The 15,588-nt window shown below is 43.6% G+C and overlaps 1 protein-coding gene across 3 annotated transcripts in view; it reads right to left on the bottom strand.

Annotated features, from left to right (window-relative positions):
* Nucleotides 1-15,588, bottom strand: part of LOC126544112 (NEDD8 ultimate buster 1-like) — a 56,979-nt gene that overhangs the window by 25,740 nt on the left and 15,651 nt on the right. Inside the window, exons 1-6 of one of the 3 annotated variants that reach the window (XM_050191331.3) lie at nucleotides 9,392-9,976; nucleotides 9,121-9,285; nucleotides 5,759-5,926; nucleotides 5,555-5,681; nucleotides 5,208-5,397; nucleotides 3,295-3,481 (exon numbers count right to left, since the gene is read on the bottom strand). In XM_050191331.3, coding sequence (XP_050047288.1) covers nucleotides 3,295-3,481; nucleotides 5,208-5,397; nucleotides 5,555-5,681; nucleotides 5,759-5,926; nucleotides 9,121-9,285; nucleotides 9,392-9,499 — 945 coding nt within the window. In that variant the 5' untranslated portion in view covers nucleotides 9,500-9,976. Of the gene's footprint in view, nucleotides 1-3,294; nucleotides 3,482-5,207; nucleotides 5,398-5,554; nucleotides 5,682-5,758; nucleotides 5,927-9,120; nucleotides 9,286-9,391; nucleotides 9,977-15,588 lie in introns of those variants that run through there. The other 2 variants (XM_050191334.3, XM_055061548.2) reach the window with 2 other exon arrangements.

Genomic DNA, 15,588 nt, shown 5'->3' with positions numbered 1-15,588 from the left:
CTTAGGGGTGAGTGAGGATTCAGCAGCCCAGCTGTTTGCGAACGACAGTACTGGCACTTTGTTGTGAATGCGCGGTGTTTAAATTAAGGCAAATATTAAAAATCTGAACCTATCAAAGCGGCGAATGGCGTAACAAATCTGGACACATCGCCTGGCCACGGCGGCCGCCAATTCCATGGTGGCGAAATGCAAAAAACGCTCGTTTATTTAGATTTAGGTGCATATAAAAGGACCCCAGGTAGTTAAAATTAATCTGGAGTCCCCTACTATGGAGTGTCTCAAGCATATCGGGGTTTTGGCTTGTAAAATCCCAGAAATTTTCTTGTTGACCGCCGCAAGCTGCATGTTATAAGCCGCTACTTTATTTCACGGGGGCTCATTTCATGGCAGAAGACACACTCGGGCTGTTATTGATGCATGTGGAATGTTACAAGCAGGTACGTGAAAGTAAAGCAATGGTTGAGGAAGTTTAGAAAGCTATAAAGCCAAGGCTGCCCCACACACACCCACTGCGGTAGCAGCATTCGCATGCCCACTCATGCACAGTTGCGCCTCTAGCGGCATGTGTTGGCTCTATATGAAACTGAGGCAGCAGTTTCGGGACCAGAGAAAAAAAAAAAAAAAGGTATCTGGCATTATTCAGCACCCAGTGAAATATTAAATCTATTAGATTATGTCCGAGCAGCTGGCTAAAACTCCCAGGGTTCTACTAGGAAACATGAATACCCAAGAAAGTGTATGGGGTAATGGCGTCGCAGTAGCTCAATTGGGAGAGCATCGCACGCGAAATGCGAAGGTTGTGGGATCGTTCCCCACCTGCAGCAACTTGGTTTTTCATCCACTTTAATTTCAAAAGTAATTTCCCCTATGCTATCCTCGGTGTCAGTGTTTGTTGGCTTCTTACGATACGACTAATAAAAATCGGGCCCCTCAGTTAACCCCCTTTTTTATCGTTTACCAAGCATACTAAGAATTCACACGGACCCCAACTACAATGCCGATGACAAAAACTTTGCCAGGAGTGCTCACATAATTGCTATTGCAATAAAGCCAAAATACAGCAATCCAACGTCACTTTGAATAAACCTTCAGATGTCTTAACTTGAGAAATATTCTTGCAGCCAACTGAAATACAGCAAGTGCAAGTTTCAGTTTTGAAACCTTCTGGATCAGACACCTCCATAGCAGATATTTATTTTGTCTCCTCTGAAGCACACACACCATAATAGTGGCAGTAAAGTGGAACTTTTATTATGGCCTTCATGATGACTGTGTTGTGGTTTCCAAAGTGAGATGGGCCCTTGATTTGCCTTTTATTCACAACTACAGCTGAATTGAACAGAAAGTAAGCCTCAGCCAGATGTGGCCATCTGCTGTGGAGGTGGCCTTTCAGAAATGCTGAAGAATGTGCCCGAGTATTTTGACCCCCTTCACTCACTTAACATGGAACAAATGCATAATCAAAGCAAAATCTAACGAAGCATGCATCTCCAAGCCGCAATTTCAAATAAATACTATGTGAAACTTGCTGTTATTGATCATAAGCTCAGGTAGGCACACTTGACAAGAACAATTGAGCAGGAATTTTCTTGAAGTCTTATGCAATTTGATTTACTGCACACTTGCATCTTGTCACACCCACATGTAACTATATACAGCTTGCACAACCACCTAATAGTTCCTTCAATGACCTGCCCAGCTGCTGGCATCAGGCCTAAAGATCTTCAATGTGGAATCCCCTCAAAAGCAGTAGCAATATAAACAAGCTCCATTACAGTATAAATAAGTTTTTAATGTCTGCATTGTTAAATTTTAAGTGTGGATGAATATTCAAAGTTTCGCATACAAATCACATATTACACACTAACTATGTGTATTCGAAATGGAACTATTCAGTATGTTCAAATATTCGAAACTGCCCAAATATTTCACAAAAACCGACTTAAAACCTGGTTGCAGTTCTTCATCTGCTAAACAAAGTATCACAAATTATCAAGAAGAAAAACAAAACAAACATTTCTTTTCTGGGTCACAGCAATGTCGGAACCAGCTCTGAATGGCTGCCAGTACAGTTATTACACACCTCGGTACTCGTACTGTGACTAGAGACGATGCACGCACAGGTGCAAAATTAAGGAACGTATACCCTCCAGTGATACTGTGAGAGCAACTCCTTTCCAGTCTTAATATGCTTCACCACGTAACACTACTGTACTGCGGCAAAGCTGACAAAGACAACGGTCAATGAGCAACACAGATTACAGCTTTGCCTCGCGAGCACTCCCTAACAAGTCTCAATCTGAAGTGAACTGAGTTAAGCCTACACTGATGATGCAGCTTAGCTGCATTATGCAATATATTTTATGTATTTTTTTTGCAGTGGGGTTGGGCAGTTTTTGGGAAATTTATGGCCATGTCCGTATAAGCGCATGGACTGGTCAAAATTTGGGAGAGTTGGCAGGTATGAAATATGCAAAATTCTGTAAGCAGGCTTTTCTATGCATCCTACGTACCCTAGCTAATACGGCTGAGCTCGCACTAGCAGCACTGGTGAAGCTGAGAGAGACATTTCCGAAGGTATGATGGTGCAAGACAGAAGGCAACAATAATGGCGGCACTGGTTTACATGCAGACATTTTATTTATGGTACTAGCCTGAAACCTGCCATGTTGGTTAGGTCAGTCTGACTTGCGGAGAAGTGCACTTGTGAATTTTGCATATCCTCTTTTACAGTAACACTACACTTAATGACAAAATTTCCTTCAGTCTTTACTTACACTTCCATATGCACTTAAATTTTTACGACAGAGTAGACAGTAATTTCAATGTTTTTAGCGTACAGTAGTCATTTGTCATCAGATTTAAATTCACAATGTTCAGGTTAGTCACAAAAGGTGCCCATGCTTTATAAACACTTTCCTGAATATTAACTTTAGAACCATTCAAACCAATCTTATGGTTTTGCAAAGTTTGAAATAATGAGAACTGACTCAACATGAATTCTTGAATCAAAGTGGAAATAGACTGAATAAATCTAAACAGAAGCAAAAGAAAAGTTTCTGCAACAAGGTAGTGCCACTGTGAAGTGTTGATAGTGTACTATGTTTCCCCTTACATTACTCTTAATTTTCTGGCTCATGTCTCATTTCTCAAGTAGAACTTTTGCATGCACCAATACTGTCACGAGAAACTCAACTAACACGACATCAGCTTTCCTGTCACTATAGCAGGTGTGCTAACAGGAGTGCATGCACAAGAACAGTGTTGCTAGAGCTCTGCTCCTTAGTAACGTGCCTTGATTGCAGTGAGGCGTTCCAGATTCTCGCCATAGGAGCGACGAAAGCCATTTTCGCATTCCTTGAGTCGTGCCTCTGCGTCGAACAATTGGTCAACACTTCTCAATGAGAGGTAGCACCAGGCAATGTCAAGGCATAGCAGTGCATAGTTGTCCACTTTTGTCAGGAGCTCTGAATTGCAGGTCCTACAAGAAGGCACTTCCACATTCAAAGGGTGTTCGTACTGGGGCTCAAATGCAGAAACAAACAACGCACCTACATGCAATTATATTTATCCTTTATATTATTGCTTTATGGATTTACCCTGTGATGTAATAATGACTATTCATTGTCACAACCACATCTATGTCCAGAAAAATATGCACCAAGTAAAAACAAGGAGAATACAAGGTATAACAAAATGAACAGTGTGCTGTTAGCTATAAGAAGGAGCCACCAGCATTTTCTGATCTATATATTTAGCTAATTAACACTAGTAGTACTTTCAATATTTGAAGGTGTCAAGCCAGAAGGTCTAGGATGTCTTTCTAAATGCAAGGGTATCTGCAGCAAGCTACCTCTGGAACGGCTCTTCAGTGTGCATTTAGAAGCCTACAAATATGTTTAGAAAGTCCAAATGGCAGCCCACTAGTGCACTTCAGCACTGCTTTCAAAGCTGTTTAAATTTCGGAAATACCAAATCTATACTGCAGGATTCAATATCGAGACCTTCTACTCGGGCAACGAGTCGTGAAGACTAGTAGAATTCTTGTTCTTAGGAGTGGCCCTTGGTACAAATTTCTGAAAGAAGCCTTGCACACTGTGCTTATACGCTGTAGGAATATAAATTCGTAATATGTCAATAATAAAGTAACTAAGCAAAAACATCGGCTGGGCTTTGGATGTAGATTCATTGACACCTCTTCAACTAGCAATGGTAAAAAGCTTATGTACTAGGCCTACAAACTCTCAGATTTGACAAGTGGTCTGAAAACAGCAGTATCGTTCATTGCTCACAAAAATTACAGGTCGATTCAGTCAGATATGGAATAAGGTGATAGCCATCACATTGACGAGTGCTGCCATGTATGTAGAAGAAAAATGTTCAAGGAAAGTTTGAGGCAGCCCATTATAGTCTGAAGGTAGCTTGCCCGATTCAAACCCCAAACTCCATTTGGTGCTCCTATAAGCGAAGTCGTAATGATAGTTTTCTGTGGTGCCCCATTGTACAACTGTCCAATTACACAATGTCATAATTTTTTGCTTCCAACATGTGACAATTGTATTAGTTCAAGCAGTGCAAGCATGAGAAAGTACAAATGTGAGTTTCGTTGTGGGCTGGTCTAGTTCTGTAACAGCTCAGCCATATATCACAATCTTAATGTATGGAGTCAGTGTTACGTCAAATCACTTTCCTTTTTTGATTCCAACGTGCACTAGGCCATCTTTGAAAGTGCAAGCCCTAAAGAAAGTAGCTGCTTCATCAGTAGATTTAACTATGAAGCACAAAACAAAGTACAGGTCATTTATGGCATGTCTGAAAGCTGCAATGCTGAGGTTTGCCATATGGGCATTTTTTTTTAACAGTGCAAGCCTTTTTTTTTTTTTAATGTGGAAGGAAGAGTTCCATAAAGAATCACCGTCATAAACAACTGCACGATATGAAATACTTATGGGGCACTTGCTGGGACAGCTAACTGAACTTATAAAAAGATAACCATTGTTAATTTGCAACTAGGCTTGACTGAGAAATCAGAGTTCCTGGATTTGATTTTCAAATAAACGCAGCTCACCCTGTCTGCTGCCTACAAACTCACTGGTATAAGTCCCCACCTTAGTGAAACAATGCTGCACTTAAAATTGAGCAAGACCTATTTCTGAAGATACTCTGCAACATATGGTGCAAATTTTTAAAATCAAACTTTCGCTGACCTGAACTCTTTGTCTGCTTCAAGCAGCAGCAACAAAGCCTCGCTGTACTTCTTCCGCTTCAAAGCTGCACGGCCTTTCTCATGGAGGACCATAGCAACACCAAGTGCCTTCCTTTCAGCCATGGGGAGAGCAATAGGCTTTCCAGTTTGGTCAGCTATCTGCATATAATATCTGCTGCTACCAGGGTCATCTGAAAACAGAAACCAAGTAGCATAACATAAAGTAACACTGGAACATTTAGCCATGGCTTGAATTTCATGGCCTCGTCAATTACATGGTGTCAGCCATCAGAATCACGTAGGCACAAGGTCGAATTACAAATGTACATAGAACTCAAAAGTACTTGCCTGAATCAACAGAGGACAGAAGGCCAGCGTCATCACGAATATTCTTCAGTTCGACTTCCTGCCTTTCCCTCTCTCTTGACTCAACAGCAGTTTCCACAAGAACCAGTGCCATTAATTGCCCGTTATGCTATCAAGGTAAGATACATTTATTAAATGCAATGAGGAAAGCAGGCCAGACCTTAAGTAATTCACAACATTACTTACCCTCACACCTTGATCTTGCAAGGAATCGCCATCTTGGATGACCCTGCCACCAGAGATTAATTTAACCATGGATGGGTCCATGCCACACATGGAAGCAACTACTTCTCGTAGCTTCTGACCACTTTCTTGCAGCATAATTTCAATCAGTTCAAAATCCTTGCGTGGTTGCTGAAACAAACAATTAAAACAAATTCTTATGGCGGATACAGCAGTAATTGTTAATGTAACACTAGCAACAAGCTGCACAGCAGAGGGTCATTAACTACCTGTGTTGCTCAAGGTGAAGAAGCACTAGTGTTGAGCAAAAGTTGGCCGACATTGTTTAGGGTTTCTTTGTTCATAAGATTAGGGTATGTGCCTCGTAATCAAATTGCGGTTTTGGCAGGTAAAACCCCAGAATTCAATTCAAGATTAGGCTATATCGCAGTAGTACCTTGTGTAAACATAGATAGTTGTTACTAACGGGAGGGGGGGGAGGCCAGTGCTGGGACAGCCTGGCCTCCACGGCATTCCTATTTCGTGTTAGATTTTTTTTATTATAAATGTAAACCACCCAACACGCAAAATAAAACCAACATAAGTGCTGTGGTAAACTAAACATTTGTATGACTGTACAATGAAAATGTAAGAGCACATACAGCAGAGCAGAAGTATCCATTTATCAGAACTCAATGATCATAAATGGGCAAATTCTTGCTTGCGTTATATGGTAGGAAAGATTCCAACGAGCATGATTCTTAACGAATTTACTAAGCGCCAAATTTTGTTTTGCAACTTCCCCTCCTGTTACATTTGTATTGGCATGCAGAAAGCAGCAGCCATCAGCTGGCGAGGGCAATGTTGGACTTAGTGACAAAGTCAGGCAGAAAGGCAACATGAAACATCTTTCTGCTCGGCTTTTTGGCACACAATTACCTGCAGTTGCTATGTTGTTTTCTGTACTGCTTGATGTGCTAGGGTCTTAGTAGTCTTTCTCTGCCACCTTGCCTCCTGATCGCTCCAGCTGTTTGCGAGTGGACACTCATGGGTTATAGCTACTAAAAGAACCCGATGTGACAGCCAATAAGATATTGTGCTGGACATATCAGAGCCAAAACCAAAGGTAGTTGGGATTGGCAAAAAGCAACCTTGTGAGCAAAAATGGTAGGCTTCCGACAGTGGGTAGAGAAGTTACGTTACTCGAGTTACATAAGTCAAACAAAAAGAACATTGGTCTAAATGGGATGGCTCCTTCACAAGGTCTGGCCATTTTGGGCTGACAAGCGCGGAGCATACAATGCGGGCTAACGATTGTGTCTGCTAAATATTACTTCGCTACACGCCGAATAAAAATCTGAAACTTCAAACCCAACGCCGTTTGCCTTTCCCCTCGCGATCGCCATGTTCCAAGCCAGAGGGCGATGTACACGTGCTAGTGCGCCTACGTACACATGTTCACACTGTGACGTCACTTGTGGCGACACGAGACTTCGAGAATTATTCAAGCAAACATCTGTTTGTTTAATATGTTGCTAGAACAGGCGAATTAAAGCTTAGTTAATAAAACACACGAACCGAATTGCTGCATGTTTTTGTTTTACTTTGCACCACAGCAAGAGATGTACTTCCGCTTCATTTGCTTGTTCCCATGTCATGCAGTCACACGCACATACACCGAAACAATGTCATTTTCTACCATGTTCCAGTGCGGGATCATGCTCTGATCCGCTTGTGTCTGCCTCAGTATTCGTGTAGCACAGACTTATACTGCTAGTCAGGTGTCCTCATGCACAGCTCGCAAAATCGTGTGTTGCGCGAAACAAGACAATCGCAACAGCTCGCACACGCCGCCGTCAGCGGAAGTGTGCCGCGCCACAAAAGAGAGAGGAGAGAAAAAAAAAATGAAGGCGGGGCCCGTGACATATGAGCACGCAATTCTCGATGTTTGATATGGGAGAACGCAGGGAAGGAATTTCACTTGCGGAGGTTAGATGGGGCAAGTGGAGACAGCGTCTATGTTTGCGGTGAAGCTCGCCTCCTGAAATATTTCTATGTCGGCTATCAATGAGCCACTTGAAAAATTTTTGCAGCAGAATTAAAGGTCACAACTTCCAGCGCATAACCAAAATTTGCTATGGGGCCTAGTGAGGGACCCTTTAAACAGTAGAAGTTGTAAAGTGTGTTCAGCGAGTACCGATTATTTTCCAAAAACATTTAGCAATAGAGATGGTAGAATAGGTAATGGTGCGTAGTTGATGTACCCTCCAAATGCCAGAGGCGCTCTTCCAATGCCTATACCACATTCCACAAGTGACAATCCTCCAGTGCCTTCTTTCATATGAAGCCGAGAGCTTCGTCAAATTTACATCACAGTTCGTTTGTTTTCTTCTCACTTCGTCTAATATCTGGTGGCAGTGTTGCACACTATTTCATGGGAACCTCGCATGTTGCTCCTGGTGCATGCACTGCAGGTGGGGCTTACAACATGGTAGCAACATGCACAATGCCTCTGCTAGCAAGAACAGTGGTTACCATGAATAAGGATGCAAGGACTTTAATTTATTCTGAAACCTTATTAATATCTTATACACATAATCATCGTGTAATCTTGGCACTGGGCCAGTTTGTTTGCAAATCCCAAACCTGTGCATTGAGGGGCCCATTAAAGACTGCTTGGATGTAAATGGTCACACTGGATGGAATCTAGTCACACAGCAAGAGTTTATGATGGCATGAAGTGCAGAAGGAAAAGAGCAATCTAGGGGCAACAATGCTGTAGGAACAGTTTTTATAAAATAAGATTAGGTATACATGTTGCGCATTTCGTAACAGCCACTCATTCTGACATTCCCTCAATCGAATCCATGGAACGAAAGATTTAAGAGTAGCTTAGTGCAGCACTACATCACACCCATTGCTATTATATATATGAAAGCCGCTACAGAAGTGATTGTCTATATTAAACATGTCCAGAGGAAATTCTTAAGCATTTTAGGGCAAGAGAATTAGATGCTTATTTGAATCGAACAAAGCCTTTGTTAAGAGGTCGACTGAACCCAATTGCAAGCAAGACCTGTAAATACAACTTTTTGAAAGAGTGCCGAGTATTAAGCAAGCAGTGAACAATAACACACGGATTTTAACGCTTTAAGACAACAACGAATTTCTGAAAAAAAGAAATTAACAAATTGGTGACGCTTGCTGCACTGATACGTGTTTGTCATTAACTTAGCCACAGAAGACAAAGCAAAAAATTGTATAGTTGTTTTGACAAAATGACAATCCTACTAAAGACAAAGGCGTCCTAATCTTTGGCAACAGGAGTTCACTCAAGCAAGCGCTGAAACCACTCGATACAAATCACGACAAACATGTTTACCAACCTGACGAGGGTTGACTAGTCTTACTCTCAATGTAGCCACGCCAGTGCTTTGGTACTTTCTGTTCGCCGCCAGTTTTTCAACGGCATGACATCTCAAGTGCCTGAAGACAGCAAGCACAACACCTGGATCCAGCTGCAATTCAGTCGCATACCGCGCCACTAAGTTCTGAAAAGTCAACAGTAGTGGTTAGGTAAACGAGACGATGTAGGAGAAACATACAACTAAATGGAGCGAAAATTAACTTGTGGCAAAGCATCTAGTGTTCACTTACATCGGGAAAGGTTCCTTCCTGATCGTTCACAGTAAAAGGAGGTAGCCACAGCTTGACGCTCTCGTCGTTGAGCTTTTTACGAACCCGTGACACAAGCTGGTCGTCCATCGTTTTCGTAGCCTAGATGCAGCAGTCAGACTACCCGATTTACAGCTCACACTGCTAAAGATGGCTTTCGTGAACTACGCAACTAAAAAGCTTTGGCAAAGCCACTACAAAGAAAATGTTGACTTTACGACGTTCGACAAGCCCAGACACAACGATGCCAATTCGAACACTCGAAGCTCACGCTCATGTCTGACTCGTCTTGACGCTGACTCGGCCCGAATCAGCTTCGTACGCCGCCCGTAGAGGCGCCACTGTAGACTTCCTTTCGACCCCTGTTGCGAGCGCTTCTGAGAAACACTAACAATGACATGGGGTACAATGAATTACTGGAATGCCAAAGCGAGACCAGTGACCTTCAGCCACCTTCAGCGCCTGCAGCTGCAGCACGTGCGTCTCGTTGTATGGTCGCTGCAGAGAGAACGTAGAATAGCTATGAACCGTGCTACAGTACCGCGGAGTGGGTGCCCTGACGGCGCGTTCATTCCGTTGCAACACACCGCTGAGGGGCGCCACCCATTAGAATGAATAGCGGGAATTTTAATCTTAAGGCGGCTATCGCATGCGGTCGCAGATTACTGTTATTAAAAAAAAGCTAAGCCATCTATGCCGTTTGCTTTGATTGACAATAATTAGCGGTGATGTTGACGGCGAATGTTTAATTTATTCAGTTGATGTCAAACGTTACCTTGCGAGCACCACTGCTGTTTGTCTACACAGAACACACGGAGACCTGTTTCCTTGAGGCGTTGTTGTGCGCCATTGTTCATAACCTATGAGAGGGTTGAGCACTGTCATTGCCTCACATGGCACATCGCATAGCGGCAGAAGTGCTGGTTGTACGTGCCAAAACCATACTCGGACATGAGGCACGCCGCAGTGGCGGACTCCGGATTAATTTTGACACCCTCGTTTTCTTTAACGTGCGCCTCCCCCCCCCCCCTCACTCTGTATTTACCTCTCCTCATCTTGTACGTTAGTTGAAGGGTAAGCGCTTAAGGCACGCAAGATGGCGATGTTTGGAGACAACATAAGAACCGAAGGGTGCAATCTTAGCACTGACGCAATCTTCAGAATCTGCCGGCCTAGCAATTACTCGCTTTTTTTGACAAAACCCCAATCTCGCGAAAGCATGACTCGCACTGCGCAAAACCATGCCTTCGACTCCAGGTCATCTTCGCATCGCCCCGGTCACATTCCACAAGACAGGGGAATTTCGCCGATTTTGGCGCAGTCAACGAAAGGTGTGGCGCAGTCAACGAAAGGTGTGGCACGTTATTTGTCGCAGCCCACCTAATTGTTTTTGTAAGAAATAAAATCATTCGATCAGTCCTTTCTCTCCTTCGCGAGCAGAGGCGGGCTAACTTGTCGGAGACCGAAGAGACCGGTACACCACACCAGTGGCGTAGCCAGGAATTTCGTTCGGGGGGGGGGGGGGGGGGGGGGGGGGGGGGGAGAGGCTCACGTTGTAGTTCGGCCTCCTCCTCAAGGGGAAGCTTTAGTTCAGGTGCTCCTATCAAAATACATGTAGAATGAGAATTCGTTTTTCTCGGCAACCACTACACCAAATTTGACGAGGTTTGTTGCATTGAAAAGAAAAGCTTCAATTCTAATGACTGTTGGTTTCGAATTTTTCATTTACATCGTCAATTCTTTATTAAAAATGGGCAAAAATAGCAAATTTTCAGAAAATGAAACTCAAGTTTAAAATTCTGTAACTCAACAATAAAAATGATATCACAATTCTGTGATTTGCACCTAATGGTACATCTACAACGGACAAAACTGATATGTTACACATGAATCTAAAAAAATTCAGTATTATGGAAATAAGACTTTTGCAGAACCATTGTAAGAACCAATTCCCGTAAGATACAAACTGGCATACCAAATTCGTCAGCTTTGACTGTTATAGTAGATGCCGTTTACAGAACCGCGATATCTGTTATTGATGCAGAGCTATTAGTTATGTAAACATCGTACTTCTATATTTTTCGAAATTTCGAATTTTTCTAAATATTTTAAACAAACTTCAGGCCCTAAATCCGAATTCCGCTTCCAGCAGACACTAGAATTCGACTTTATATCTCACATGCAACAAATTTCATTAAAAGGGATCCAGGGGTTATCTCACAAAAGCGTTCCTGCGTTTTACATGCATCTGAATAGATCGCGTCGGAGTTGTGCCCGAACTAATTCCTCTTAAACAATTTGTGGAGGGATCAAATACATGAACAATAACTGCATTGCCATTGCCAAAGATGCTGCAAACGAATTCGTGAACGCTACGCACTGTCAAATCAAGTAAAATTATTTGTTTTTTAAAATAAAAGAATATACTCTTGTGTGCCAAAAATTGTACCCAAAGTAACTGATATCAATGCTTCCATGTTTTTGTCTATTTAATAAGTAAAGAAAATATCGCACAAACTTGTGAACTATATCAGGTCGAAACCAGCAAACCATTGCATGCCGCTGATATGAAAAATGTAAAGCCCATGAAATGAACAAGTTGAAGACAAATATGTTGATGAAACTATCATTGAAGAACCTTGTTTACATTCTTGCACACATGCAACGGCCAGTGAAAAATCTCAATGACGCTGTCATATGCTCCAATGTATTACGCAGGAGCAGCTGTCACAGGTCCTGTATCATGAGTAATTGCACTGAAATTATAGTCACAACAAAGAGCGCGTATAAAAAGCAGGAGTTCAGCAAAATATACGAGGGCGAGTCAAATGAAAGTGATCCAATGCGAATATAGGACAAACGGAGTACTTTATTTAAAAGTTGTCTATATGAGCAATTAGACATTTGTCCCATTGACTAACGAGTCGCGTAATTCCAGTCTTATAAAACTCCTTGGGTTGCTGCTCCAAAAAGTCTGCAACTGACTTTTTCACGTCATCGTCTGACAAGAATCTGGTTCCCTTGAGCTGTTTTTTTCACTTGCCCCAAAATGTGGAAGTCGCAAGGCCACAGGTGTGAGCTGCATGGCGGATATTGCAGTGTTTCCCACATGAACTTCGCCAGTTTTATATTAACCACATCAGCGACGGGGAGACGGGCATTGTCGTGGAACAAGATGACCCCATTAGTCAATTTTCAACGTCGTTTGTACTTGAGTGCGACACGTAGCCCATTCCGCATTTCACAATATCGGAAAGAATTGATACTCTCAAGATTTAGCAAATTCTATCAGTAATGGCCTCTGATGATCGAAAAAGAAGTCAACACCTTTCCGGCGGAAATGACTGCCTTTGCTTTCTTGAGGGTGGTGAATTCGAATGTTTCCATTGTAAGCTTTGCCGTCGTGTTTCAGGCTCGTATAGTAGTGGCACCATGGTTCGTCGCCAATCACAATTGCAGACAAGAAGTCGTCACCCTCATTGTGATACCGGATCAGATGAGTTAAGGCAGCGCCGAATTCTCAATCTTCTGGCGGTGGTTCAAAATCTTGGGCATCCATTGCGCACACAAGAGCCGATAACCGAAATGTTCATGAATTATGGCGTGAACGGAACCGTGACTGATCTTCACACGCTCGGCCGGTTCATCGATGCCTATCGTCCATTCTTGTCTCAGCTCATCAACCTTTGCAACTTTGTTGGGGGTGATTGCACGTTGGCTTGGGGCCGGTCTTCGATCGTCTTTGCAACTTTCACGTCCTTCTTTGAACCGTTTGCTCCAACTCTTCACAGTGGCCAATGACATGCCATGTTCTAGGTACACGGCAGCTATACGACGACTAATTTCTTTTTAGGAAGTTCCTTCAGCTGTCAAAGACCTCACGGCACCACGCTGCTAAACTTCTAGAGCGTCCATTACGTCACGCAACCATGTTCAACCCAGTGTATGAGAGCATTACAGAACATTTATCCTCATACCTGCGTGTCACTTTTGTAAATGAGAGATGCCTGTGTGCTACGCGCATGTTTCGCAGATAATGAACTGAACCATTATTGCGCGGGGTGGGTAGACTCGCTTTTATTTGACTCGCCCTCGTACATTAGAAATGCTAAGATACAATGGAATATATAAATGCGAAGATACAGATTGACAAAGGGCAAAAAAGTCTCACTGGAAACAAAGTTCGCTGCACGTATACACAAATCCTCACAACAAGATATTTAAATATACGTATAAGTCTCCAATAAATCTACGTATCTAAGAAAAAGTCACTGTATAATAATGGATCAAATAAGGCAAATAAACACGTTGCGCAATCACAGATTCACGGAATCCTAGATCCCGCCCCCCTTCCATCCACTCCCCCCCGATATATACCGCCCGCGACGGAAGGCGGCGCGCTTCCTCCCCGCTTTTCTCCTTTGCGCACAAAAGACTGAGCCACCATCGTCGGCCCACCCATGCCACCCCCCCCCCTACGCTTTCCCTCGCACGTACAGCATGCGGCGCGCGGCCCCGATGTTATCGCCATTGGACTATATGCGGAAGGTGAGGGCGACGGCAGGAATGCGCCGGTAGGGTCCGCATAATTGCTATCGGAATAATATAAGGAGTATTCGGCAAGTGAAGCGTCCTGTGGCCCATTGCTTTCCTTTCCAGAAAAGAAGCAGTAACAAAATCGAACTTTCACCATGCGACAATTCCCCGCGCCACAACAATGCCTTTTCCCCCCCTTCTGTGGGGCGGGGGGCACCGAAATGAAAAAAAAAAAAAAAAAAGAACCGCAAAGGAAAGTATCTTGGCCACAATCGAATGCCTACTTTGGGCCCCTAATGTGGCTACCGAAGGAATATCGAAGAAAACGTGAGACATTCGGTCCACCGAGAACCATACGCATACTGCTCGGTATCCTACACCGGCTAGACAAGACTTTCCGGAGATATTGCTCTCAAGCGAACGCGGTGCAATCCGTCCAGTCCCCACAGTGAGGGCGGCGAGCGACCATTGTTTCTTTTTCTCTTCTGCTAGCCAGAAAGCGTCCAAAACTCTGCTAGGCGAAAATACACTAGGCCAGAAAAAACCGAACGCGCACCGATGTGCGCCGCGTGGTGGTCGGGGCTACACGAGAAAAACGCATGCGCTCTGGCTGGCTCTGGCAGCCCGCGGGCCGAGTAGCGAGAACAAAAAAGAGAAATGGAGGCTCAATGTGTCCTCGTGAATAAAAGTCAAAGTAGAAAAAATAAATAAGAACGTAGCTACCTTTGCTGGCTTTAGTTCTTGACATGGATGCCTTGGAGTAGGTGAAAAAAAAATTATATTTTTATGTGTGAGATGGCGGAACAAATGAACCACCACACGCTTCGTCTCATCGGACCTCGCTGCGTGCTTTGTCAACTTGTCTAATAGTGCGTTGATTTGGCTTGCCTAGTAATATGTTCCTATGTACCACTTTAGAGAAGTCAATACACCTTTGGCGTCAAATGTTTATAACAGCATTAAACCAACAAAGTTCCGCAAATGAAAATAGTAAGTACAACTTTGGAAATGCCAATGCACCTTTCACATCGAAAGTTTGAGAACTTTATACCCATAAAGTTTCGGAATTGACATCCATGCGCTCCGTAGATTCCGCGGCCTCCGCGAGATGCTGCGGCGAGCCCGTTCGCAATGAATACGCCCTCGAATACGCCCTCGAGCCCGTTCGCAATGAATACGCCTTGCGTTATGTGACTTCCGGTGCATGGATGTTGTCGAGAAATCACGCCCGAGTTCGCAATGTTCGCGGTGAAATGTTTTTTCGGGCGTAAAAATGACATTCTAGACAAAATGGAGAATGATTTCCGGCGCCGGGGGTTGCTTTGGTCGGCGGTGCATGGACAGCACGAAAAAATTTCGGGGGGGGGGGGGCTGAAGTCCCATAAGCCCCCCCCCCCCTGGCTACGCCCCTGCACCACACCTACTTGCAACTTTCTTCAGGTTGTGCGAGACCCTGTAGATACAGGTGAACGCCACCCATTCCGTTGTTTGTGGTCTTCCTACTTTCCTGCCATCAAACTTCCAATTGCTTCTGACTAATCTATTGCGAACATGTTTACTTTCCCCCGGATATCCCTGAACCCAAGGGCTTCAAGGAGGCCAGGGGAGCTTAAACCGACAGCTGGGTAGACATCTCCATATTC

The sequence above is a fragment of the Dermacentor andersoni genome, chromosome 1 (genome assembly GCF_023375885.2).
Source record: "Dermacentor andersoni chromosome 1, qqDerAnde1_hic_scaffold, whole genome shotgun sequence".
In the NCBI taxonomy this organism is placed as follows: domain Eukaryota; kingdom Metazoa; phylum Arthropoda; class Arachnida; order Ixodida; family Ixodidae; genus Dermacentor; species Dermacentor andersoni.
This window is presented reverse-complemented; position numbering and strand designations above follow the sequence as displayed.